Here is a 26,320-nt window from a genome sequence, read left to right as displayed (position 1 = left end):
CAGTCCAGTCGGCCCGCTTGTTGACTGTCCCTCGTTCACTCTAATGAAAGGACACAGTTGACATGTCTCATGTCGTTTGCTTTTGGTGTCAAGCCTCGGTGTCAACTCTGCAGCTAATGAGATGGCTGTCCTATGATGATCTTACGTGGAGTCTGTTTGCTCGCCACTGAAAGTGGGCACATCTCGCTGCTTCACGAGGCCTAAATCGGACTCGGGAGTGTCCGGCTGTTTGCAATGCGGGAAGAGAAGGTTGTTGCTTGTTAACATTAAAAATGCCTTAATATCCAATTTTTGTCTTGTTTAGCTACTGTGAAGCCGCACTGTATTGCGGTTTGTCGTTCGTACCTTGCAAATGTTCTTATTTGATTTTTTTTTTTTTTTTTTACAGTTAACAAGTCTGGATTCCGAGTTGCCATCCACTGTTCAAGTGAGTAGAAATATTGGATCATGTGACTGATGGGTGTGTGGTCGGCGATTGGCCAAGTCCGTCACTGACCTTAACCCAATAGAGTATGCATTTTAACTACTCGAAAGGGAGAAACCCCTCAGAACCAAAAAAGAAGAGTGAAGGCCTGGAAAAGCATTTCAAATGGTGTTCTTGAAAGGACGTCACACTTCCAAATTTGTCACTTGCCAGGATCTCACTTTGGGAAAATGCTTATTTTGTTGAATATATGAAATCGAAATTAGTTTTTTTCTTGCTTTATCTTTTTCATGACGTTCTGTTACTTTACTTTGATTTCATTTGTAATTCTCTGAAATTTCTGCACACTTTAGTCTTTAACGTCTGAGAAATAAGAAAAATATATTTACCACATAAAGATTCCCAACGCTCATTATCAGGATTATTGTTTGGCTCTTGTGAGGATAAGCGGTTTGGATAATGGATGGATGTTGTGAGCGGAGAAAAAAAACAAAAAACGCATGCTCAGAAGAGAGCATGATTGGCTGATGTTACGTATGTCCTTGATTACTTTCCCTCAGCTTTTATTCTAATAAGTGGCATCCTTTGTACTCCCTGGGACAGCTAGACAGTCTGACACACGATGGGAATAAATATTGCATGTGGTAGACATTAAGCTGTCATCTTGGGAGTGGGGGGGGCGAGATGGAGAAATCTGTGTGGTGTTCCTCGACGCGACACACTTTGCCTGCTCTTGTCACAATTGTCACAGGCTGACGACTCCCCCTGCTCGAGCAGAGGCCCTTTATTTTGCTCGCCCAGTCAACTGCTATGAAAGACAGCATGGACAAGAAGAAGGATTTTGGGTGAGGTAGAGCAGTCCTCTGGGATACACTTTGAATTTCAGATTCATTTAAAAAAAAATTGATGCAGCTAGCTTCATGAAGGAGCCTCTCAAAATATCTGCATTGTATATGCCACTCTTTGTGACCATCTGTTTCTTCTTGTGCAATCGCGCCGTTTTTATGGTTTGAGGGAGAGAGAGAGAAATGTAAAAACGAATTTTTAACGATTTGCTAAAATACAGTATTTTGCGTTTAGTTCTTCTTCTTTCAGATTTTCTCAGTCTCAATTTTAGAGTGATGCCCTCTGGTGGTCGAAAGCAGAATTACAGTACATTCAAGATACAGCAAAATCAGACGAAAATAGTTAGTGTACGCCAAAAAATAAAAATTCTGCAAAATGTTGTGACTGAGAACTTGCAACTCTTATTAGCGGGATATTTGCAAAATTATCTGACTTTGGATCTCAGACTGCATACTTCACGCATATTAAAAGTAACAAAATAACCTCATAAAATGTCCATGGCTTTGGATATGAAAGAGCTCAGAGTTATCTTTTCAAGGTTTCTCTTTTTGGTGTGATGAGAGACGACGCTCTTAATTAAAGTTGCTCCCATTGTGCGTGTGCGTTGCGATGTGTCTCCTCCATCGCTTTGTAGGCTGAAAGCGGTTGACAATATTGTCGCTAATGTGCCCGAGCGTGTAAGATCTCCTTGGGAGAAAGCGGCGTATGATGCATTTCCATCAAGTCTTGGCCGCGGGGAGCGCCGGGTGTCTGCACGCTCGACGCTCAGGAGCTCACCACTGGGAGGATGAAACGCTTCCCACAGGGCCCCCTTCCTCCATGACTTCCTGGCCTCAAAAGCCTGCCATGAGCTCACACCTCATCTTTTGCTCTCTCTTAGTAGAGGAAGCAAGGAGGAAAGGGGAGGCGGGTGGGCAGTTGGTGTTGAGGCAACATTATACTCCTGTAAAGATGCTCGCCCCCGCCAGCATCGTCTGCAGCAGGTTTTAGGCTCGGGTAACTGGCCTTTTTGTCTATAGCAGGCGTGGGCAAACTATGGCCCGGGGGCCACATGCGGCCCGTTTTAATCCGGCCCGCCAAACTTGAAAAAAATTCAATGAATAAACCTTGTTCATGTTTTATTTTCTAAATACTCTGGTGTGTCAAACACAGATATTTTGTCGTAATGCTTGTGTTCACTTTCATTTAAAATTAAATGTATGTGAGGTTACCAAAACACTCCATCCATCTGCTCCTGGTCCGGCCCCTCTGCCATTGTGGCCCGCCAATCAAAAGGTTTGCCCACCCCTGCTCTCTAGTATTTGGTCAGTAAACTTTAAACACATCTTCATTATTTTCTGAAAAACTCACCTCTTTGCTGTTTTGTGGTCATTCCAAATCACTGTCTAGTATAAAAGTAATGCTTTGGCACCATCTGGTGGCATCCAGAAGGAATTAACTTAGATTTGCTATTCGCAGCAGAGCTTGGTTCCGATCCCTTGCAAATATCGGTGGAACATTAACTAAAATAGCATTTGTCTTTATAACATTTTGATAAAGTTTATTCCGTACCACAGACAAAATTGGTTTGCTCCCATTTTTGTTCCGAGTTGGGTTGCGATCGCTGCGCATGTGGCATGAGTAGATTATCAAGTACTGATAACTGCTTAGGCTTGAAACTGATTTCTTTTGTTTTGGTTTTGAGTGTTTCGCTGGCGTTCTGTTCTACCCCAAAATTGCAAAAAATCCGAAACGTTTGAAAAATAATTACAAATTGGAAACAATTCATAATTACAATTGTTCCATGGATTGGCTTTAGCGTGTTTAATAATTTACCAACGTGACCCTTGCATCCTTGATTTCTCTGAATGAAAAGAAATACAGAAAAAATGTTTGCACACCCCTAATCTCGTAATGCTGAGGATGATGAAAAAAAAAAAAATCCCTTACGTCGGAGGTGATGGCCCACCTTCAGCAGGCTTATTAAAGCCAGCCCGTACGCGCGTCTCGTTAGGCTCGGGTCATTGTCTCAGCGAGCTGCCCTTGTATTCCCGAACCTCCTATTGTTTTCTCCTCCCGAACCATTTAAGCAGTTCAAAGCTTTGACAAAGCCACTGGGAAGCCCGAGGCATGTGGAAACACGGGAATTATGTTCCCCCCTTTCGGTTAAAGACAAATAGGGCAGCCCCGGGGGTGTCTCCCTGCGGGACATCTCTATTCGCACCCCCGTCGGTGTGCCACATTTATTTATATTGGCGCTTCCCAATTTGATGTAATTTCAAAGTTCCTCGATAGTAATTTGCCATACGTGCTGCTTTCGTATCGGGATGGCATGCGCGAAATGCAGATCAACGCCTCTGAATTTGTACCGGATTTAAAAATGAAGGAAAACTTTGTTGCAAAGAACACAAACAGCTTGTCCGCCGAGCATCGTTTGAGCCCACATGCTGGTGAATGATTAGCAGAAATAATGCCCCTGTCATCCTTAATCACATTAAAACGTGGTTAACATTTAATTTTTTCCCACTTGATATGCAAGAATTTCCACTTGATTTGCGGCAAAGGCCATTGGAATTCCATTATAAAAAGAATAAAAATTTCAGGCTTCATTTGTTCAGAGGGGGTGGGGTGTGTGTGGGGGGGGGGGGGTAGCAAGGCCAGGAAGTGCTGAATCCTTCGATTAACCCAGAGATGATACTCAATGCTGAGATATAACCACAGGACAGACACGCGTGTGCATTTTTTCCTTTGACTCAACACTTTCTCATATTTCGCCTCCCCGTGTAGCCAAAATACACAAAGCCACTTCAAACGACGACCACAGTAAATGCATTGTTTCATAAATATCGCTTCACCTTCGGGCCTAATTCCGTTTGGCTTTCTTGTCAACTTGTTCGGGGTCACTATTGCATCAGTTCTTGTCATTTAGTCAAACGTGAATTTATTTGAATTTGATTAAGTCTTAAAATTCCATATATATATATATATATATATATGAATATATAAATAATACATTCTCAGGACTGTGCCACATTTAAAACAAATATATTGCTTCCTTTTTAAAACGATATTTTTCATCATATTCCAAAAAGGGAATCTTCACTTTTTTTAAAATGAAAATAAATGTCTCTTTTGGAAACTATGAACTATATATGAAATTGCTTTGGATTGATTGATAGATAGATATATAAATAAAAACAATAAATGACATCAACTGTTTGAAGACTAAAATGTCCAAGTGTTGATACTAGAATAACAGAACAGCATTTTTACCCAAATTGTATGAATCACCAAGCAATTCAAAATTTTTGTTTTAATTGGCCAAAATAAATAAATGTAATGTACAAAGAAAATTTATGTGAAAAGTAGATTATTGTTGTATATTTAAAGACTTGAAATTAGAAGTTGCTAAGTCAAACAAATATTTGGCGAAATTTCACTCCGTGCATTTCACAGCTACTTTGGATACCGTCAGATCCACTTCATAATCATTTGTGCCTCAAAAGATGTGAATCGAGCAATTACAGCAAAAGAAATGCATGTTTTACATGCGCACGTCGCCCATTTATGCATTCCACAGGTACATTCGCACAAATAATTGGTAAGGACATCAACACAAATGGCCGAGCGGCCCAAGTCAGACGACAGAAGCGGTTTTGGGAGCGGTGTTGACGGAGCATGGCGGCGTCTAATTGACAGTGCTTTGTCGGCGCACTTGAGGGAAGGGGGTGTTTCATGTTTCTGCAAGGTGTTTGTCTGCGCTCGTGTCACTCAGTGCAAGGACCCAGAAGAACCCCCGCGCTCATTTGCAGCTCACGTTATCCGTCGGGGCTTCACATTATTAAAATCGTCTCTCAGCCCCGCTAGCAAGAGGCCCTTCGTTACATTGCCAACTTGGCTCGGCTCTGTCAGGTCTCCACCAATTACAGTTTCAGGTACAATGGTCTATTCAAAGGATCACAGCCCTTGACTAGTGTGGCGAGAGTGATTTGTGAATCGTTATTCAAGCCGCCCGTAGCGAACGGCGAAGCCGAGGAATGCAAATCGCATGCCAAGCCAATACAATCGTGCGCAGCCAAAAAGTCACAAACTGCATCCGCTATTATTCCCGATTGGATTTTCTATCTTCTCGGCCCGGTGGCCATCTTCCGTTTTACTCTTGACCCGCGTTTAATAGCGAGGCATTGCCGGCACCTGCATCGTCGACAAACATCGACTCGGCGTGTCAACAGAAAGAAGTGCGTTTGACAAACTGGGGCATCAAATTTGCATTCACGCTCGCAACGTGTTTGGGGAAAGCTTTCCGTCAAAGCAAACTTCTGTCACGTCATTCCCATGGCTAATCGCCTTTGGCGCCGCCATCGCGATGTCATTGGACTCGTCGTGCCGCTGCGGTGCTCGGTCTCACTCCCCGTCTTTGATTCTTCGGCACTTTAAACAGGAAACTTGGATTACATATAATTACGGGGGCACTCTTCCAATCAATCGTGCCTCGGACTCGTGTCAGGCTGCCGTGTGAAAATGGATTTGTGAGCCGTGTTCTTCCACAGCTGTCCAATCCCGGCCTCCGGTGCTCGTCGGGCTAATCTCATAATTGCCCTGACCCCCACCACTACCCTTTTATTGTTCGGACTGAGAATTACCATTAGCGCCATCTTTGTTGGGCGATGTCAGGTGTACTGCTGCCCTGAAAGACAAAGAAGAGAAGCACAAAGGCGCTTAGGACAGGTGACGAATGAATGCATGTGAATGAGTGCAGAGACAATGCAGATGATGGCATGAGGTGAAGTCGCCCCAACACAAATAATGGGACAAACATGTTAAGACAACACGCTGCCTGGGACGTGAAGAGTCGTCCGTGCAAAGCTCGTATAAGTGTCGCTTTTCTATCCCCTGAAAATAACTCAATACACAGCCATTAATGTGTAAACAGCTGGCAACAAAAGTGAGTTAACCCGTTTGTGAAAATGTCCGAATTGGGATGCCGTGTTTAATTTGCACTGACCAGCATGTAAGAGCGATCAGATCAATTTGAACTGACTTGCTTCCCATTCACACGTGAGGCCTTAAAGGGATACTTTACTCGGTTTGCAATTTTCATTTTGTCTTTAATGAATTTGATAACGTCATTATTTTTCACCATTTAAAAACGCATTTTGCCAATTGCTGTCCACTGAAAATGATCGTATCCCTTTTAATATTGAGTCACAAAACGCCAAGAGGAGAAAATGGCTAATTGGACCTAAATTTTGACATTTTAGACAGAAATGGTTGCGTGTCGATTTTATTTAATGTGACAGAAATTGTACAAATCATGCAAGCACACCGAACACAATAATTTGGAGCAAATTCTTCAGTTTTGTCCCATAAAATGGATCATATTCACCAATAAATGTACATGTTCTAATTTTGTTAAAATTCAGCGAACAGACAATTCTCATGCACAATTTGGTGGTTGTTTGAATACACAACAGCCCGACTGATTAATCAACCGTCCGATATACGGCCTTTTTAAGCGCCTAAATTTTGCAGATTAAATGCCAATATAATCTCACCTTCTCATGAAACCGTAAATGCCGTTAAGTGGATATGGAAAGGAAGTTAAAAGACATGAATGGCGAACAGAACAATATTCGGTATCAATTGCATCCTTGTCCGAGTCCAACTTGTCAGCCGTCGCTGTCATGAATCTGCTCGCAGCCGCCACAGACAAACAGTCTCAGGCTAATCACTTGGTCTAACCGGTTCTTTCTGTGTTTGTTTTTTTTTTGCTCCAGACTGGTGAAAAATTGGGAGTGGGCGTCCGCCGGCCGGCCGCTGCTCATCCCTTTCAGTGGCGACCTGGAGCACAAGACAAGAGTCAAGAGGAGGTGCGCAAGTTCTGCAAGGAGCACAAGACACAAGGTTGATTAGTATTCCGGCTCTGCACATTTTACTCTGCACTCCTTTAATTGCATGTGCTGATCGAATAATAAATGGCGGCGTAATTACCATTATAAAGCAAAGGATCCCTCTTCTTACGGATCAACTCAGTCAAAGGGTTTTCCTCTAAATTAAGTTTTTAACTGTCATCTGTCATCTGTAGGTATAATTATAACTTGGGCCTTTTCCGTTTATTGTTCATGTGTGAAAACCTCTATAGAGAGAAAAATGACGACAGTGGCGTTTTTTTTTTTTTTTTTTCCTCTCTCGGCGTGGAACGAGGCATGGGGCTCGAATTCTTAAAAACGCTAAATGAGCCTACGAGCTGCTAATTAATCAAAGAAACCACTGGAGAGTTGAATGTCTTATGTGAAACAAAGTGACCCATCATATTCGTTTAATGGCTTGATATTGAAATGAAGAATGGGGGGGGGGGGCCTTGCCGCCGCAGTGTGTTGCCTTCACAGGCGAGAACGAAATAGACAAACAGCTGATTGTGACCTAAGTGTGTCTCCTCCAGCACGGTGGGCAAGATCATCAAGGCGGGCTACGCCGCCCTGCACCTCAAGTGCTTCTTCACTGCTGGACCTGATGAGGTCCGTGTATAGGCTGTATGCCCAAGTACCCCCCCTCCCCCTCCCCCAAAACCCAGACACAGATTGCAAGGGAGCGCACAAACCAATGCAGCACGTTCCACCCTGCTGGCAGCCTCACTGATATCACACACTCTCAACTTTGTCATGGTTGTGCTTTAGGCGGTCATTACAGGCCCAGGATAACTTCAATTACTGGTGAGCTGCTGAACAGTGAAAGTGGGGGGCTCATTGATTGAGGAGGGCAACAATTGATTTTGCCCATTACGTCCATGAGAATGTTTCCATCCCGTGCAGATCTGCCTGCCCTCCTCCTGCCGCTGGAGATAAGGAGCCGGCGCATTGTGCCTGCCTAATCTGTGTGACGGAGGATGTCTGTGGCAAAATTGATGTCGCTTTTCATTCCTCTGTTTGGGGGCCTGGCTGGGGGCTCCTCCTCCCCCTGTGTCTCAGTGTACACAGCCCGGCCAGCGGAGAGCTTTGTGTTATGGGATCACAGCGCTCGCATCAATACAGATGTTGTTTTGGGGGGTTTAAAAAAAAAAAAAAATGAACAATGCTTTTTTGTGATTTGAAAACAAAAGCGGATATCTGAAGTATTAAAATTTTAGAAGCAGACAACAAAATGAGGATGAATAAAGTGCATCAGGTGAAATGCACGGATTTTAACATTTCCTGATGCGTCTTTCGAACAAGGTGCTGACGATTCACCATCAGGGCGTCACAGACAAACAATTTTTCTGTCTATTGCCATGGCATGTTGCCCATCAAATACCGTAATTCTTGAGAATACACCCCAAAAGATATCAAGGGAAAAAAAAAAGGAAATGAATTCTTGATACTTAATTATTAAATATAAATTCAGATACACAATGTTAATAAATGTATGCTTCATGAACGTGAGCAAAAGTCTCTCTTATTCGTATTCATGCTTGCTCTTCCAGTTGAGTGATGTCGAAAAGTTCCGACTCCAGCTTGGGTTGGCAGTTTTCCACGTTGTTAGTTCAATATTCGACTCCATGCTCCTTGAGAGTGCTTTCATTTTGCAGTGGAGTGTTTGACCGTTTGTCATGAAACGTCTGAAAGTGCATTCGTGATATTTTCTTCACTTTATTCGAGCACTTGTTCAGGATATCAACACAAAACTCTAAAAATCCACCAAGCGACGCCTCATATTTCGAAAACTCCTAAGTTGCGAGGGAGGGCCACTAACAAGTCAAGCTACCATTGTAATTGCTTTTATCCGTTATAAAAAATTCCACACCAGCTTGTATACTATTCCTCAGACTGTGCCGGGAACCGTGAGCTCACTTTTTTTACGCCAGACATTCCTCTGAGATGACATCAACATGTTTGCGCTTACCACAGCATGTCTGATGACACCGTTTTTTATTCTTTAAAAAAAAAAAAAAAAGTTGTTGTTGGCGACATAACAGATTACCACCAGCCAAAATCGCTTCTTGGGGCCTTTAGTCAGGTAGGCATCAGTGAGTAACAATATGAAGCCAATCTATCTTGCGCTGTAAAAACGGCACTCAGTAACGTTATGTTCGAAAGTCCTTTAACATGCTTTATTAGGCAGGCCGGAGGTGGCCATTATCTATCAGCGTTGCTTTTAACGAGGACAATCTGCATCTCTTGTAATGTACCATCTAAAAAAAAAAAAAAAAAAAAATGCTCCCCTTAATCTATTTCCCTCCACAAAGACAAACCTTGATTCTGATTAATAGTTGTTAAGCTCACAAGCACTCCGTCAGTGAGATTGCAAAGCGATGGTAATGTATTAGCGCCATTAAATCCGCATCATTCTTGTGGCATGAAATATGTTGACCCCAGCCTGATTAGATGCTTAATTAAAAGCGTTCAACAGTTCCTGAGCACAGACGCAAACACTGGCGGGAGAGCAGGAGGGCTTGACGAGTCCCAGTGATACACAGCGGCCACGTCACTTGTTTGGCTCGTTTGTCATTGCCGGCCAGCTTGATTTCCATGCATATAAATTGAACATCAGTCAGCCGTGCCGTCTTAAAGAGGACTCGGGGGCGCAAACCATTTTGAAAACTACCAGTGGTGTTTCTTTTATTTATATATTTTTTTTTATGGGAATCATTCGTGGGGCAACGACCACTTGGGTGGGCTTTTCGGTTCTCACTCTGATTTCTGGCAAAGTACTAAACAACAGAGACAGCAAATCGTCTTCATGTGATTTCACTGTCAAACTTTGCGACTGAAATGAAATTGTAGCTGGCTACAATTTGACACAATTGAGCACGCTTTTCATGGGTCATGATCATTTCAGGCCCAGTTATAAACAGTGGCATGCTAATTGTGTGCAATGAACAGGCAAAGTTGGCAGAATAAATTAAGACAAACACACACCAAATAAAATGATGGACAATGGGATAATTCTTTCCAATAGTGAAAAGCCCCCCCCCCCAAAAAAACAAACAATTATTGCCACTCCAAATTGAAGCTAACGGTCCAACTAAACATAAAAAAAAGAACATTACATGTTGTGCATTTAAAACAAGCACATAGCATTGCTTTAAGAACACACAATGCAAAGTACCATAGCATCAAGGTGAATATGCTTTATTAATTGAATGATATTTTCTTTATTTAAAAAAAAAAAAAAAACACACATGAGAATAATGAAACTATTTGACTATTTGATGTTGCCTCTAAAATGTTTTGGATTTGCCTGTAGATGCCACAACATAGCAACACTTTCCTGCTGGACAGATCTTGAGCCTGTATAATTGAAGCTCCTCCCCTCACTTCAACACAGTTTGTAATTCAAAAATATTACGATAAAGAATGTCTTATTATTATTATTATGAAAACCTGCTGTGCTTGAGAAAAAAACTTTTCGGAAACAGTGCAAATAATTAATCTAGAAATGTTTACTTGAATCTCTGATTACATTTTTTTCTTTTTTTTTTTTTATATTGTTCGACCACCACAAAGTGAGGCACGTGGTGTCCGTTTTAACTTAAGCTCCGTGCCAACAACTGGTTTTAGTGAAGACCTCCCCACCAATGCTAAACTGGCTCTGAACACTAAGCATTGTCCTTCTGAGTAAATGTGGATCCGAACTCTCAACAAGTCCAATGCTGCGTTCCCGCTCTACTTGAGACGCTCTCGAACGTAATCCCGTCTGTTTTGTTGCATCGACCGCAGTGAGATGTTATTGAATTTGATGTGAATTACGAAACACTATCGAGGCCTGCAGGTCAGTCCCGGCCTCTCACTGCAACGCTGACTCTTCTTGCCCTCATGACCAGCGAGCCAAGCAAAGAGCCACCACCAGACAAGATTACTGGGGCAGAAATCAATAACAACCAGAAGGCGCTGATAGCAAGGCTGACTTCTTATCGGCGTCCGTGCTGCCCTGGCAATGCGCAGCTGCGTAAAAGTCTGTCCAGGAATCAGGAGGCCTGAAAACAAACGCTCACAACACTATCTCATCAAACACTATCTTGTTCACGCGTCACGCGTTGCAATCCATCTTTCCTAAAACAATACATTTGTCTTTTTCTCCTTCTTTGCTCCGTGACAGAAAGGAACTAAGGCTCCACAGGCATCCGGGGAAGACCCGGGCTTCATTATGGCGGAAGTAATGAAATTCCAGGATTTTAAAGAGGATGGCAGCGAGAACGCTGTCAAGGTGAGCAGCCAGAAATGAGGCGAAGTCTCGTGTGATCCGTCGAGCTGACAGTCGGCCACTGCAAACTGCTCTTCACCTTTACTCGGGGGAAGAAATTAGCGCGCGCACTGCAGCACGGCTCCTGTCAAACCGAGCGCTTCTGGCTCTAAACACTGCCATTGTGTTCCAGCTGTGCATATCTTTTCTCACTATATGCGCCGTCACTGGCTTGACGGAAGCTCAGCTCAGCACTGCGCAGGCTTTTCCGTTGGATCTACAACTCGGAGCCGTTTGGCTCCAAATCCCAAAGTCACAGCGGCGGTAATGCGACAGTGATGGAAAGCGGCAAGTTAAATCAGGTGTGAAATTCCACAAATAAGCTCAGTTTCATGGATAAGTAGCAAATCATGTGGCTACGTCTTGTTTCCGGGAGGCCGTTGTATTGTATTTTTATTTTTTTTTTATTATTATTTTTATGAGTTAACCGAATTTTTGCGATTAAAAAATCAAGCCAATTCAGCCACCTGACATCATGTCACTTATATTTTTTATATTCTTTAAGTTGCGTAATAATAATTATGGCACATTAGAGCACCTTTCCCAATCTGTCGCGGGGTTACGAAAGACCACATAAATAAAAATAGCTCACCAGTGACTTCCTCGAAATTTTCTAGAAGTGATCATGTAAAAAATGACTACAACTGATTTCTAAACATAAAGTGTTACCTATTGACAACTCCTTTGCATTTTTTCACAGTTTGGTGACCTCCAATCTAGGCCCATGAAGTGCTTTAATGCTCTCTCTTTCAATTTCGGAAAGTACTTGACTTTTTCGCATTTTGGACAGGCGTGAAAAAATTCAAACTGAATTTTTATTTATTTTTTTTAAACACACACATTTATGTCGGCTTACTTGGCCAGAACTAAAGCAAGCACAACATTCAATATTTAACACATTTTTATTCTGTTGAGGAATACAAGTCAATAGCAAAACAACCACCAAACAAATCCTTGTAAGTGTAATATTTAATTATGCCGACACCCTGGAGGAAATACCATGAAATCGTTTAAATCTCCTTATCATTCACGACTTGGAAAAAAAAACAACAATTTGATATTTAATGCAGCGGCAGTGTATTGTCCACACCCTTCGTAAGCCGCAAACAAAGAGTGAAACGTGTCAGCCCCAGGGGGAGTGCCACCATTGTTGTCCAAGGTGGCGACGTGAGTGTCGGGTGCTCACGGCGTGCTCTCTCACTGATCCCTCTCTGGGCCTCATAAGAACATTTCTTACTGTGGCATTAAGGTCTCTTTAATGCCAGTTGTGGGAATAGGCCGCCTGAATGGGGCCAGTGTACGGGGGTATCACATTATTAGTAATCATATCTGCTTAAGCCAAGCTTGCCGCTCCAGATGGCTGCTTTCAAGTGCAAATGAACCAGTTAGACGTGTCTGCTTTAATACATACTCAGGAATCACAAATAGCCATTGATTTTTTTTTTTTTCTCTTTCCTCCCCTGTCTCCCTCTCCAACCAGTGTTTCTGGTGGTATTGAGCTTGGATTAAATGGTCCCCTGAGCCTTTAAAGGGACATTGATTCTTCTAATTAATTGCACGCTGTTCAGGAGCCGAATGCATAAACCTGTCCATATTAGCACTTCAAGTCAATTATTTTTGAGTTTGCCGGGAAGGGGAACAAACATTTACTGTACACAAAAGAAATGTTACAACTTGTTGTGTTTCCTTCAGAAGTTTGATGGCGCTGCAATCAAAGGTTTGTTAACATTTTGTGCTTGTGCACGCGAGGGTTGAATGAGGAAAAGAGAGGATTATTCTCTCAGTGGGAATTCAGGCGCCCCTCCAACAAAACGTGGAGGGAAGTGTGTGTGCGTGCGTGCGTGCGTGCATTTGAGGAGACTCCAGAAAAAGACATAAAAAGTGAATTATTGGTGGGAATAAAAGAGACCAGAAGCTAGTCTGGCACTATTACTTTCAATTATCGCTACAATAGGAGTATTTAATGTTACGATTAACGAATCGCTGTACATATCAGTCTGTACTTTATTGTTTTTTTTTTTTTTTTGTCATTGTATTCCAGGCAGCCGGGTTACTGCAGACAACTGCTGAAGATGGAGACATCATCTTTTTCCAAATTCACTTTGCCAAGTGCCGCCGAGAAAAAGTGAGTCAAACAGCCGACGTGAGCGACTGCGACAGCGCAGGTCTGACAAACGCCGACCGCCGCCGCCGCACACGGGCTTTCTATTTAACGTCCTGTAGGATCGAATCCCTCTCTGTGCCAAAGCGCAGGTTCACTAAACTCTGACAGCTTTGCTATTTAAGATCAGGATCAGCCCCCTACTCCAAATTGTAAGGAGCATATTACTCTCCAGATACTTCATTAATCTCCATCACGGCTGCTAGCACTGTCACAGCTGACAGCGGGGACAATGCCACCTGCTCCTCTCCCCACTCGTGCAGATAATGCATGTTTTACAGTAGGCCAGATGTCTACACTCAATAAAACATTTGACAAAACCAACCTGTGTGTGTTTTGGGATGTCTGTATCGAGTGGCCGCCGTGATAGCGCCTCTGCCCACCGCTGATTAGAGAATTAAAAAGACACAGCTGACATTGACTGCAGCACAGAGGGGACTATTGTGATTAAATTTGTTAATGGATGCTGATTTTGGGCAAGGGGGGAGCAAAAAGCAATGCGGTGTGTTTCAGCCAAGGAAGTGGTCATTTGAAACTGTCAGTTGTGAAGTGATGGAGGTGACCTTTTGGAATTTGCTGTTTATTCGCTGAGCTATGATTGATGAATTATACTGAGAGTGCAGCTTGATGGCGAGAAGAGCCGACGACATTCGTGTACCCACACCTTAATAAGACAGTGTTTTTTTTTAAATGTATTTTTGTTAAGATTCAATTGCACTCATTTTTAAACGGTACATTTTTTGACAAGGTGTACCGTTTTTAGAAAAAACACACGAGCCGTTTTAAGTTGCAATACAGCTTTTCTCCGCTAGATGGCAAATAAATAGAATAAATGTACCTTCCGAGTCCTCAATAAATAAAAAGTCTTCCCAACGCACTTTCATATTCCATATGATAATTTCATATTTGATAGAATTCTGTATAGATATATAATATATTCAGACCAGCCTGAATAGTACAAGCAGAAAATGATTCGCATTGAAATAATATTTTTTCCCCATCTCCAATACTTTGTGTGTAAGTGTTTGTGAAGCATTTATGTTGATGGAATCGGACGGCCACCGCCAAAGTAAGATTGCATTCTCCGTGGGAGTCCGCACAAAGAGCACTAGATCAGCAGTGCTTTGCCGAATCTCTTGGAACCATTAAAGCCGTGGAGAACAAAATGCCCTTTTGATGGCGGGAAAAAGATTGAATAAAATGGCTTTTTTCTCCCAGAAATACTATTGCATATCCAGATATCAGGCTAGGATGTTTTGGATGTTGCAGTGCATCTTTGAGCGCTGCCAAGCATCGTGTTTGTCATGGAAATAAGCAAGATTATAGTCATCGCGCTTCGAGATCAGTGCTAAAATATAGGTTGCTGTTTATTGTGGTGAGACGCTGCGAAAGTTGGCTTACGTGTCGTAAATAGCATTAGACCGTCTTTGTTTGGCAGCTTCAGCTTCAACCGCTCGTGTTATTCTTGCGGGCAATTCGTGCAGCAAACCTCAGGAAGCCTTGGTAGGAAAACTGTCGCCCAACGTACACGGGGTTCCATACATCAACATGTTGTTTTTACATGACTCCTTTCTGATTGAAACCATCCAAACCCCCCCCGAAAACCACAATGGAGACTTGAGACAAAACCGATGGTGATGATTGATGATGGCATCGACCACACAATCGTATTCATGCGCTGTTGTCTTGAGGATGCACAAGATGTTCATATGTGGTCTGGTTTGTTTTTTTTCTCATCAAATGACATAATTCTTTCAGGAGGCGTAATGATGGTATTTAGTTTGACGATGCAGATGTTACGATGGAAACTAATGTCTTGTTCTGGATTATGCTCTGCAAATGTTTTGACATTGAGATATTAAATTTGTTTTACATTGGCAGCAATAAAAGAAGAGAAAAATCATCCTTTTATTTTTTTTTTTTTAGATTGGCTGTTTTTTAATGATAGCCCGTTGCGTTGGGCTTTGGGAGTTTTGCTGAACCTATGGCGGAATAGCCACCTTTCGATTAGCAACCGACGTTTAATAAGTATTGAATGGATCACGAGATAAAACAAGGGTCAACACAGGAGTTGTCTTGGGTTGGGGATTCAGAACCGACGCGTGCATTAGCAATAGCGTTAGTGATGTGAGGCTACAATCAACCCTTCTTATCAGCTTTAAATGTGTAACCCCGTGCTTCTCAAATAGTGGAGCGCACCCCCCCAGGGTGCAATGCTGAGGGGTGCGCGTGTGACCCCGGGGGAACATGATTTTTTTCCCGCCGTACTACAATAAAGTGTAATTGCACCTCCACTCCACTAGTTGGCAGTGGCGCTCTCCTTGCACATTGTGCGCAGCGAGTATTAACTCTACGGTGTCGGTTTGTTTTTTAACGAAAATGCTATTATTTATAGTTGCGGCGGCGAGTGGGTGGTGGGGTACGGGCGTGAATTGTTTTCTTCTTGCTTGGGGGGGGGGGGCGTAACAGAAAAATAATTGAGAAGCACTGGTGTAACCTCAGGAAGCAAACTAACATTCCAAATCAGCAAGATTCCTGCATCATCTCTTCGTATGAAAGTCAAAGTCGAGTTTTTTATTGTGTTGTAGTAGTTCGATCCTCTTTTCAAACAATTACAAGAAATCAGAGTAATGAAAATGACCTAATGGTATAATTTCTATTCAAGAACGTTGAACATACATGTTGGCAAACATTTATACAACATCAAAGTCGAATTGTGACAAGTTCTCCCTCAGTAGATATGAACCGTCAGCACCATCAATCAAGCGGTGCCACTCCGGCCCGACAAACCGCAGTGCCATCAAACCAAAAAGACCACAAAGTGGAACGCTGCCTTTTAAAAGTCAACATAAAAGCGGGGCAAAACGACCGCAGAGTGTTTTGGTGAATAACACGCCAAAGATCTTTAAACAAAGAGCTATTATGACAAATAAATATTAATGTTGGTGTAATTCAATCTTTATTTTTTCCACATTATTCATTGTGGATGGCAGGAAAATGGATGCCATGCTGTCATTTTTTGCCATTGTTCTCGAGAAAAACGTTTGAACATTTTGTTGTACTACACGAAAGTTATTTGAATGCACAATATGTCGATAACGTAGATGTTTTTTTTCACGTTTGTTGAACACGTGAAAAGAAATTCAACAAAGTTGCTTACTGCTAAGATTGCATTGGCTCATGTTGCACTTTTTTCCAAATGTACAATTTAAATTTCAAGTATCACTCTATGACATCTGTATTTCTGTTCATTCTACTTAAAATATTACAGTTTATTCATTTTATTATCTGCTGTTGTATGTCATTTGTTAAAAATCTTGGTCCAAAAATAAAAGCTGTTTCTGTTTCAGGGGCTGTATTTTTTCAAACGACTCCTCTCGCTCATTGGATATTCTATCCACATGTCTCCACGCTGCACCAATTTCATCTGTCTCACTCAAGTTCCATTTACAGTGGCCCTCACGGTGCCTCCAGCGGGACACTTTCTCTCTGTGGGGTCACGCACAACCTGTGACTGGCGATGGTCGCAGCCATTGTTAATATGATGATGTGTCTTTAAAAAAAAAAAAGTGAAAAGCAAAATCTGTCAGTCTTATGTTTGGCGTCATGATTTTGCATTCTGCCAGCTTTTAGTATATCCGACTGCTCTCTTTAACTTTGAAGTACTTGCAAATTGTTTATACCTTTCCAGTCTCCTGAGTAAGACAGATATAGCTCAAAGTTTTTTTTTTCCTTTTAAAGCTGTTGCCAATGGTCTGTGTTTACCTGACACTTGGATTGACAGTGAAGTGATTGGAAATATCCACCATTCACTGCTGTGAGCTCCTGAGTGCACAGAAAGTGCTTTTGTACTCTGGCTGTAATGGGCCAAGTTTGAATTGAAGGTTGAGAGAAATAGCCTCACTGCGGCAGTGCACTCGGAGGAACTGACACACCACAGAAAAAAAAAAAAAAAAGGCTCAGAAGTGGGGTCCTGATAGCATCGCAGGCAGGCACAAAAACATGCACACGCTCATTCCATTGGATTCTCACAATGGTGTGTGGCTATGAGGGTGGACCTCATTCAAGATCACGTTCATCTTTTCTCGACTGTTTGTCGATGCCCGTGTCCTACATTTAAATGGTAAATGTTTTTTTCACTTGGAAATGGTCAAAAATATTGCACAAATGCTATCAGTGCTGCTTTCGCACCAAAAATGCTGGGTTGTTTTCTTAACCTAAATGCTGGGTGGCAATTTGCATGGTAGTTGTGTATTTCAACAGACATGTAGACAAAAAGTAACACACTGTGATATATTTCAAACATCTTTAATCATAATTGAGTGTGATTTACAGATTTAATGTTGCTGTTGAAAATACATTTGATTTTTAATACAATACAATACAATTGTATTTATTTAACACACTGTTGCTTTGATTCCATGTTTTCCATATCCCATCCAATTCTGTATTCCAGGGGTAACCAACCATTTATAAACGGCACTTTGTTGCTATAACTCTCTCCAATTGTTTTGAAACGATCATTTTGACACTATTCCTTAGGAAATCATCAATCAATGTTCCTTCACCGGTGAGCTATTTTTAGAACGGGCAGTGGTAACGCCAGCTTTACAGCCACGATTCCCAATATGATCATCAGGTGCGCTGCAGGAAATGTCACTTAAATGCTTGAATACAAATATTATTCAACGTATTCAACTATCTATGCTGGCGACATTTCGTGACAAACACAACAACTAAATGCTCTCCCACTAGATGGCAGAAGGTACATCATTAACTCGTGCGTATCCACTTTTTGTGTCATTTTTATTTTTATTTTTACCATATTGTAAAATGTGTACCTCTGCTCACCAAAGGTTAGGAAACAATACAATACACATTTTGTTAGACATTTGAACTGTTTGCGTTTGTTTCTCCATCTCTACTCGTGTTTCATGGTGATGCTTCTTTCCCCATTTATTTCCGTAGGTTTGAATATAACCTCTGAATGTCGTTTCTTTTCAAAATCAATCAAGTCATATACCAACAACCATAATCGGACTGTAAAAGTGACAAAATGCAGAACAGGAAAATTAGCTGCCACAGAATGATTGGTATGGTCGCTAGCGAATCAGAATAGAATTTTAAAACATGTCAACCAATCAAATGCAAATGCGCAGGAGAGGGCGGAACTTCCTGCTTGTGACGCCAGCGCTCCAGTCAACAGTGCAGGCCCCACCCTTTGTGTTGCTTACCGCCAGTCAATCAAAACAGAAACAAATCTTGACAGTTATCACCTATTTCGACGCGGGTGCCGTCAATAACTAACTGCCGGTCATGTCGGGTTTATTGTAGCGGTCAAAGCTCTCCGTTTTACGGAAAGTCACGCCATGACTGGTATGTAATTTCTCATTTTATTCCTCACCCACGTAATGCTAACAAGCATCCTCGGGGCTAAATTAGCTTGCTAGTAGGCTAGCTTGGAAACGGCTAATCAGCGACTAAGTTAGCCGCTAACGCTGCGCTTGTAGCTAACTGTGTTAGCGCGTTGTGGAGACAAACTAACTCACGCCGCATCGTTCTAACGATTTTTGTAATCGCACGCAAGCGGAATGTTGTAAACTGCTACGCCCTTCGTTTAAGGGATGAGCTTTGTTTAGCTCCGGTTAGCTGTGTTCGAACTGGTATGTTGTCCTTCACAGCGCCAGAACAGCCCATGAAAGCAGACGAAATGGCTGCTTTGGACGTCAACAGCAGCCAGGGCAACTTTTTGCAACATGAAGACGGCACGGGCAATCAGGTGAGAATTCCTCTGCGGCGTTTTTTTAGGGGGGCACGACATGCGTGTAGTTAGCGGCTCTCGGTTGCAAAGTTGGAGGGGGGGGTTGAACCCCTCAGACAACGCTTCCTCTCGGGCGCTGCAAAAATCCCGCCTTCTTTCTTGGCTCCGGGGGAAGAGACCGCCTAAAAATCTCCATCGGATGTAAACATGACGTGAATGGTGTCTGAGGGGCTCAAGAGAAGCAACCTAGCTCCTAAAAGAAAGAAAATTGTGTGACGTCACTTTTGTCTATTTGGCCCACACTAATGGCCACTCAATTTCTCCCCCTTAAACTTGCACATGATGGTTAGGACATTGAGTCGTCGTCCCTCGACCTGCTTGCGACCACCTGCACTAAGGTTGGCTCACCGGCATCAGAGGTGGACAGAGGTGCTGCCGCTGGTGTGGTAAGTCGGCACCTGTGGTAGAACTGTTAGAATGAGAAGCATCAGATCATGCCTCATCCATCATAAGGCAGTTCTCCACCACGTGATTCAATATCTTGCCAGAGGAAAAAAAATCCTCTTGTTTCGTGTAATTGTCTAAATTCTTGGGTACAGATGGACTTCTTTTGATCGGGTGCCAGAGTAGGAATGGAACGTGTAACTGTCACAAAGGAGCATTTTAGTTCTATTTATCCTTTTTTTTTTCTGTCAATAATGCCCGATGCATTTCTGTTGAAGTGGACAACACACCTAGTGATTAATGCAGGTGGTGTACACTAAACAGGCAACTATTTGAAGGCATACAGTATTTTCTCCATGTGAGTTGTCGGTGTTGATATGCCCTTATCGTCATGTGAAAGCTTATTAAGCTACGAAATTTACAATTAAGTCAGACTTGAGTAAAGACATGCTTCATCCAGGGCGGTACTTTCCCTTGGATCTAAGGGAACAAACTCTCGAATCCTACTTGATGACGACAAAATGAACTTGACTTAATGATCTCATTTGTCAGCTATAAGACTCTTAACATATTGATTTGATTTGCTGCCAAATGCTGGATCAGATCGGATTAAATCATGGTTTTGACATCACATTTCCTGACCCCCTGCATGTGAGCTTTTATTTCAAATGTTTGTCTTTTCACCCAATTTTTAAGGGAACTGGATGAATGTGATTCCAGTCACACATTTGAAGACAGGAGGTCAAGGCAACAATAATGTGCTTGTTTGAGAAATTTTGCATCAAAGGCCATAATTTGCTTGCGATCCACAAATCATTTCGCCGCCTGTGATATTTTGGAGCAATTTGCATGTGTATAATATGCTCCATTTTCTCTCTTAGGCTACCGATCAGACATCTGCACAGCTTACAGTGTCTGATAAATGGGAGGTGTTGGCCCCCACCACGGCTGCCAAGGATGACTCCGGAATGATCCACATCCAAGGCCAGGGAATATTAGCGTCAAATGGACAGTACGTTCTTCCTCTCCAGAGTTTGCAGAGTCAGCCGATTTTTGTGTCGTCGGGAAGCGACGCTGCCTCTGCCAATTCAGTGCCTAACATTCAGTACCAAGTAATTCCTCAGATTCAGACTGCAGACGGACAGCTGAGCTTCGCCACGGCAGGCATGGAAGGAGCAACTCTGACTCAGGATGCGGCGGGACAGATTCAGATCTTGCCTGACGGGAGTCAGGGTCTGTGTGTGACATCCGCTGCGAGCATCCTAACAAACAACCAGAGCCTCATATCACAGACTGCAAATATGCAGCAGATCCAGGGGATTTCCATCGGCAGCTCCGCATTCAGCAACCAAGCTCAGGTTGTTACAAATGTGCCTGTGGGTTTGCCAGGGAACATCACGTTTGTTCCCATTAACAGCATAGACTTGGACGCGCTAGGCCTATCCGGAGCTCAGACAATAGCGACGGGTGTCACCGCTGACGGCCAGCTAATCATGGCGGATCAACCGGGCAGTGGCGCAGAGAGTCATGAGAAGGCCGACGATAACCTCTCGCAAACGCTCCCGGTGACTGACGGCAACGCTGAGCTTTTTGTCCCGCCGTCTTCCTCGCAGCTCCACCATCCAACCAGTGAAGCGAGCCTCCTCAGCCACGAGGCCTCGTTGCCCTCCGTGGCTACGCAGCAGCCCGACTCCAACGCTGGCCTCCAGCAGGACTTCATCCAACAGACTCAAGAGCCGACATCAGCTCCGCCCATCGTCCAGCTGCAGCAGGTGCCGCTGCAGACCACCAACGGGCAGGTGGTCCAGTCGGTGGCTACAGGCGGCCAGGGTGTGCAAAACCTTCAGCTGATCAACCCTGGGACCTTCATCATCCAAGCCCAGACAGTGACGCCGTCGGGCCAGATACAGTGGCAGACGTTTCAGGTGCAGGGTGTGCAGAACCTGCAAAACCTTCAGCTTCCCACCACTGTCCCTCAGCAGATTACTCTGGCTCCGGTCCAGACTCTCTCATTGGGTTCCAGTCCGGTCGGCGTCAACACTGGGCAGATGCCCAACCTACAAACAGTGACGGTCAACTCAGTGGCGCAACAACAGCAAGGAAATGCTGACACGCCTCGAGGTACACCGTTTACTACATACAATGTCATAGACGAGTGAAATGAAGACTTCGGAACAATAATTTTGTCACTGGCAGTATTCTCACCAAAATCACAACTTTTCACAAAAGTAGGATTATAGGATTGTGAATACAGCCGACTCAATTACTTTTACATATTAGTGGGTATTTTTCTGTTTTATTTTGAATGTAATTAATATATTATAATAAAAATATTTTCACTCGTTTTTGTCCTAAAACACAAACTTTCAATCTTGAGGCGGCATAATGCAGCGAGGCTCCCGCGGAGTCAAGAAGAGGTAGAATTATAACATTTGACGTGTCCAAGAGTTAACATTTGTTCTAAAGCCATTTCCAACACTTTGAAATGGGTTAATTTTGTAAAAAAAAAAAAGAACAAATCAGGTTCCCAGTTTTGGGGGAAAAATACTACGTTTGGACATCCATCAATCATTTAGCTGTGTCAAATAACATACTTTTGAAATTAAGAAACACTGATTTTCATGATGTCTTGGATTTTACTTTCAAATACAAAACAACCATGTCCCACACAACAATCTGACTCCAACTGTGGCTTTTCTGCACTCTCCAGACATCCGGATCAAGGAGGAGCCGGACTCCGCAGAGTGGCAGCTAAGCTCTGATTCGACCCTAAACACCAGCGATCTGTCCCACCTTCAGGTCAGGCTGGTGGAGGATGAGGACTATATAGGCCTGGGAGGCAAGCGGCTACGTCGAGTGGCGTGCACTTGCCCCAACTGTAAAGAGTCGGGTGGGAGGTGAGTTCTGCAGTTCCAAAAGCCATGCGGCTGTTTTGTACGTGAACATTCCAGGATGCTCATTGTGCCGGGCCGTGTTTCTCAGAGGATCCGGCGTGGGGAAGAAGAAGCAGCACATCTGCCACATCACGGGCTGCGGCAAGGTGTACGGAAAGACGTCGCACCTGCGAGCGCACCTGCGGTGGCATTCCGGGGAGCGACCATTTGTCTGCACCTGGATGTACTGCGGGAAGAGGTTCACACGCAGCGACGAGCTGCAGCGACATCGGAGAACACACACAGGTGCCCCACTAAATCAGTGTCATGCTTTCATTTCAGCAACATGCGAGTTGTTGTACCGCAACATTTGAGGGATTGCCGCGTTAGATAAGGGAAAATGTTATTTGAAATCTCCACACCAAAAGTAGCCCTTCCTGTGTGTCATTTGCACGTTTTCCTCGTGATTGCATGCGTTTTCGTGACGTCTTCCTCCCACATTGCATGTTAAGTTTTCATTGACGGCTCTCAATTGTCCTTGGGTGTGAATGTAAGAGTGAATGCTTGTTTGTCTACTTGTTCCCTGAGAACAAGCACGATAGAAAATAGATGAATGGACTTGGAAAGCTGACGTGTGACGTCTCCTATGAGATTGTTTGCCCCTTTTTCAACAGTCCTCGTTGACAGTGTCAAACACAAAACATTCTACAGCTGATTTGAATATAAACATGGAATTGTAATGGTCCTGGTAAAGATTTATTTTTTTTGTCACTGTTGTTCCTAGACCTACAATCTTAAGACTTTAAAATTAGTGAGCATAAAAATAATAAAATTAATTCCCATTTATTTTGTAAATACTGTTGATACTAAGTCTACATATCCTTGTTCAAACGCCAGGTTTAATAAAAATGGACCCGGAAATATTTTTTGAAAAAAGTAAAAAAAAATGCCAGGTTAAAAAAAATGGACCTAGAATTTTTTTTTTTTTAAAAAGTCAAAAGATCCAGGATGTCTATGATATTATGAAATCTAACACGTTAATATAACTTGCACAACTCAGGGGAAAAAATAACACTTGAATAATGCGTGCATAACTGGCAACCAATCACATTCGAGCTCACTTGCCACTAATGTGTCTCTGATTAACCCGAAATAATTATCAGCTTTTCTAGTAGGCTCTTTTGCTTTTTAGCAGAAAAAAATTGCGTTAACACTGACAGTTATTCGGAACTGTTGATAATTCCGTCCACCTTGACAGCGGCCCTGCAGCTGAAGAAAAGTGCAATGCAAAACTTCCCTTATTGTTTGGCAGGCGAGAAGAAGTTTGTGTGCCCCGAATGTTCCAAGCGCTTCATGAGGAGTGACCACCTGGCCAAGCACATCAAAACCCACCAGAACAAAAAAGGCGTGAACTCTGGCAGCGCCATGGTGACGTCGGTGGAGTCGGCGGGGTCCTCGGACAGCCTCATCACCACGCCGGGCGGGACCACCCTCATCCTCACCAACATCCAGCAGGGCTCCAACAACGCCCAGGACATCCTGGCCAACGCCGAGATCCCCCTGCAGCTCGTCACCACTTTGGCGGCCAGCCAAGTCATGGAGTGATGGGACGCGCGCCGCTCACCATTCTCGTATACTCCGACCTGCATTTTTAATCCAGCTTTGAAGAAAAGAACAATCAAATGATGATATATATTTTACCATTCAAAGAGAAAGTCTTGTCTGCTCCGCTTTGACGTGGAGGTAAGAAATGAAAAAGACATTGCAGTAAGTACACAAGGAAATGCCTTATTTTGTACAATATGGTGTCGTTGTAGGCGTAGGGTGTCCTCAATCAACTTTGTTAATAATGGTTTTCCACCTTTTATCTTCACTTTATGTCCTTGTTGTCCGTTTTCTTGAAGCCAAGACTAAGCTTAGCCTCCAAGTAAAATCTCCCCATAATTCCAATTCTTTGATGCAAATGTATTTATGTTTTTGCTTTTGTTTGTTTTTATTTTCTCAAAGATGCATTTCCTCGCAGTCGGCGTGCTTCCAGTTTAGCAATTCTCACTGCGATTTTTGAGTGGAAACAACTGGTTTTTTTTCATTTCACTTCAAAAGGACCAACTTGTCAATAGATCACACAATTTTTATTTTAAACAGATATTTATGTTGGCAACATAATATCTTGTTGACAACTAAAGGCTTCATTGGGAGTAAAGGCGTTTTTTTTGGACTGAGGATTTTTTTTTTTTTGAAAGCCATCTTTGGTGGCAGTTGCCAAATTTGCCTAAAAACTCAGGGTGAGTTTTGACTGCATGACACAAGTGTAGAAAAATGTCTCATTTATGGGACAAATCTTTTCAGATGGACCAAAAGCTCAGAAGAACGTCACCACTATTATAAATGCTCTCATTGAGTAATTCTCCATGTCAAAATTTGTAATGAAACTTTTTTTTTTTACTGAGTCATCTCAGCTGTGCAATTCACAATCAACCCCATTTACGTGTCAATTTTGGAGGTGGTACATTGAATTTTGAACGGCACTGTCCTCTTCTAAGGAATTGTGTCAGCAAATCTATTTGTTTAGATTTTTATAAGAAATGTGTCGCAATCCCATCTTAACTGTTCTTATTTCTGCCCCCATCTTCTAAAGGAATTGGTGAAAGCTTGACTTATTGCTTTTTATATATACATTGTCCTCTTCGACTGACACACGGTTCCTTGTGTACTAAGAATTGCAGTTTTTACTTATTTAGAACTGTACAAAAAAACCTGTCTATAATGTCAGTATAAACATTTCTGTTACACTTGAATTTCCATGAGTTCTTTTTTTGTTTGTTTGTTTTGTGTCCTCATTTGAAGCAACTTAAAAGTTTGTTTGTTTTGTGTCCTCATTTGAAGCAACTTAAAAGTTTCCTTGCACTTTACTTCCCTTTGTTGCTGAGGTTTTCATTTTCAACTCTGCAGCCTCCTTTCAGACTTTGCGGTCCAGCAGATGTCACTACAGCCAAGGAACACGGCCAGGGCCTGCTGACCCCTTTGACCTTCCCCAGTGCGGCGTTGCATCGACAGTCGGAAGACGGGCTGAGGCCAACAGGAGGCGAGCTCAGAATATCAGAAGCATAAGGTGTCTGAGAAAGTCTTGCCACTTTAAACGCAACCTGCAGGGATGAGTGAGGGAGGGAGGGTGAAGTACACCTCTGGCTTGTCCCATTCATCACTCTTTGAAATGTCAGTTGAGTCGTGTTAAATCCTGAATTAACATGAATTAATTAACATAATTGGGTTTGTGGCTAGAACCGCACTGCGTCTTTTTTTTTTTTTTTTTAAATCCTAACAATTTGATTTTTTCCCCGGCTCAATAAAGTAACATTTCTCAGTTGGGTGCAATTCTAATAAGAATTTGAAAAAAAAAAAAAAAAAGTTATATAAACTAGTGACAGACGTAGACTATAAAACAATTGTTCAATTTAATTAAAGAATGATTCCCTGCCAAATGAACAATGACATTTAAAAAGAGATCCATTTTTTTTTTTTTTTTTTTTTACTGGGCTGGTAGTGAATGAGTTAAGCACCATGTTGAAAAAAGGATTTAGCTTCGGAAAGGTGCACACGCAGAAGCCGTATTG

The 26,320-nt window shown here is 42.7% G+C and overlaps 2 protein-coding genes and 1 long non-coding RNA gene across 8 annotated transcripts in view; all 3 read left to right on the top strand.

The window, feature by feature from the left end:
- Positions 1-16,930, top strand: part of LOC148323786 (obg-like ATPase 1) — a 44,394-nt gene extending 27,464 nt beyond the window's left edge. For 2 of the 3 annotated variants that reach the window (XR_015846484.1, XR_015846483.1), the window contains 4 exons: positions 389-427; positions 7,027-7,153; positions 11,324-11,431; positions 13,509-16,930. Coding sequence is in view for 1 of the 3 variants with exons in the window: in XM_088315087.1 (XP_088171213.1) it covers positions 1,235-1,269; positions 7,027-7,153; positions 11,324-11,431; positions 11,601-11,735 (405 nt within the window). In the remaining 2 variants the exon portion in view is untranslated. Of the gene's footprint in view, positions 1-388; positions 428-1,164; positions 1,270-7,026; positions 7,154-11,323; positions 11,432-11,600; positions 11,770-13,508 lie in introns of those variants that run through there. The other variant, XM_088315087.1, reaches the window with a different exon arrangement.
- A 1,893-nt stretch (positions 16,931-18,823) lies between these two features.
- sp3a (sp3a transcription factor) lies at positions 18,824-25,504 on the top strand. 2 transcript variants are annotated; one of them, XM_088315655.1, is made up of 7 exons: positions 18,824-19,004; positions 19,310-19,407; positions 19,740-19,835; positions 20,715-21,954; positions 22,544-22,730; positions 22,816-23,012; positions 24,019-25,504. In XM_088315655.1, the coding sequence occupies exons 1-7, from the start codon at positions 18,998-19,000 to the stop codon at positions 24,309-24,311; spliced, it is 2,118 nt and encodes a 705-aa protein (XP_088171781.1). In that variant the 5' UTR covers positions 18,824-18,997; the 3' UTR covers positions 24,312-25,504. The 2 variants fall into 2 exon arrangements, with proteins under 2 accessions (XP_088171781.1, XP_088171782.1); XM_088315656.1 differs by lacking the exon at positions 19,740-19,835 and having other exon boundaries at positions 18,825-19,004.
- Positions 25,505-25,688: 184 nt separating this feature from the next.
- Positions 25,689-26,320, top strand: part of LOC148323784 (uncharacterized) — a 30,417-nt gene continuing 29,785 nt past the window's right edge. For all 3 annotated transcript variants that reach the window (XR_015846521.1, XR_015846522.1, XR_015846520.1), the window contains exon 1: positions 25,689-25,818. This is a non-coding gene — a long non-coding RNA (uncharacterized LOC148323784). The remainder of the gene's footprint in view (positions 25,819-26,320) is intronic.

The sequence above is a fragment of the Idiotropiscis lumnitzeri genome, chromosome 14, assembly GCF_059441095.1.
Source record: "Idiotropiscis lumnitzeri isolate Australia: NSW breed Sydney's pygmy pipehorse chromosome 14, RoL_Ilum_1.0, whole genome shotgun sequence".
Lineage (NCBI taxonomy): Eukaryota > Metazoa > Chordata > Actinopteri > Syngnathiformes > Syngnathidae > Idiotropiscis > Idiotropiscis lumnitzeri.
Note: the sequence above shows the minus strand (reverse complement) of the source record. Positions and strands in the feature narration are given on the sequence as shown.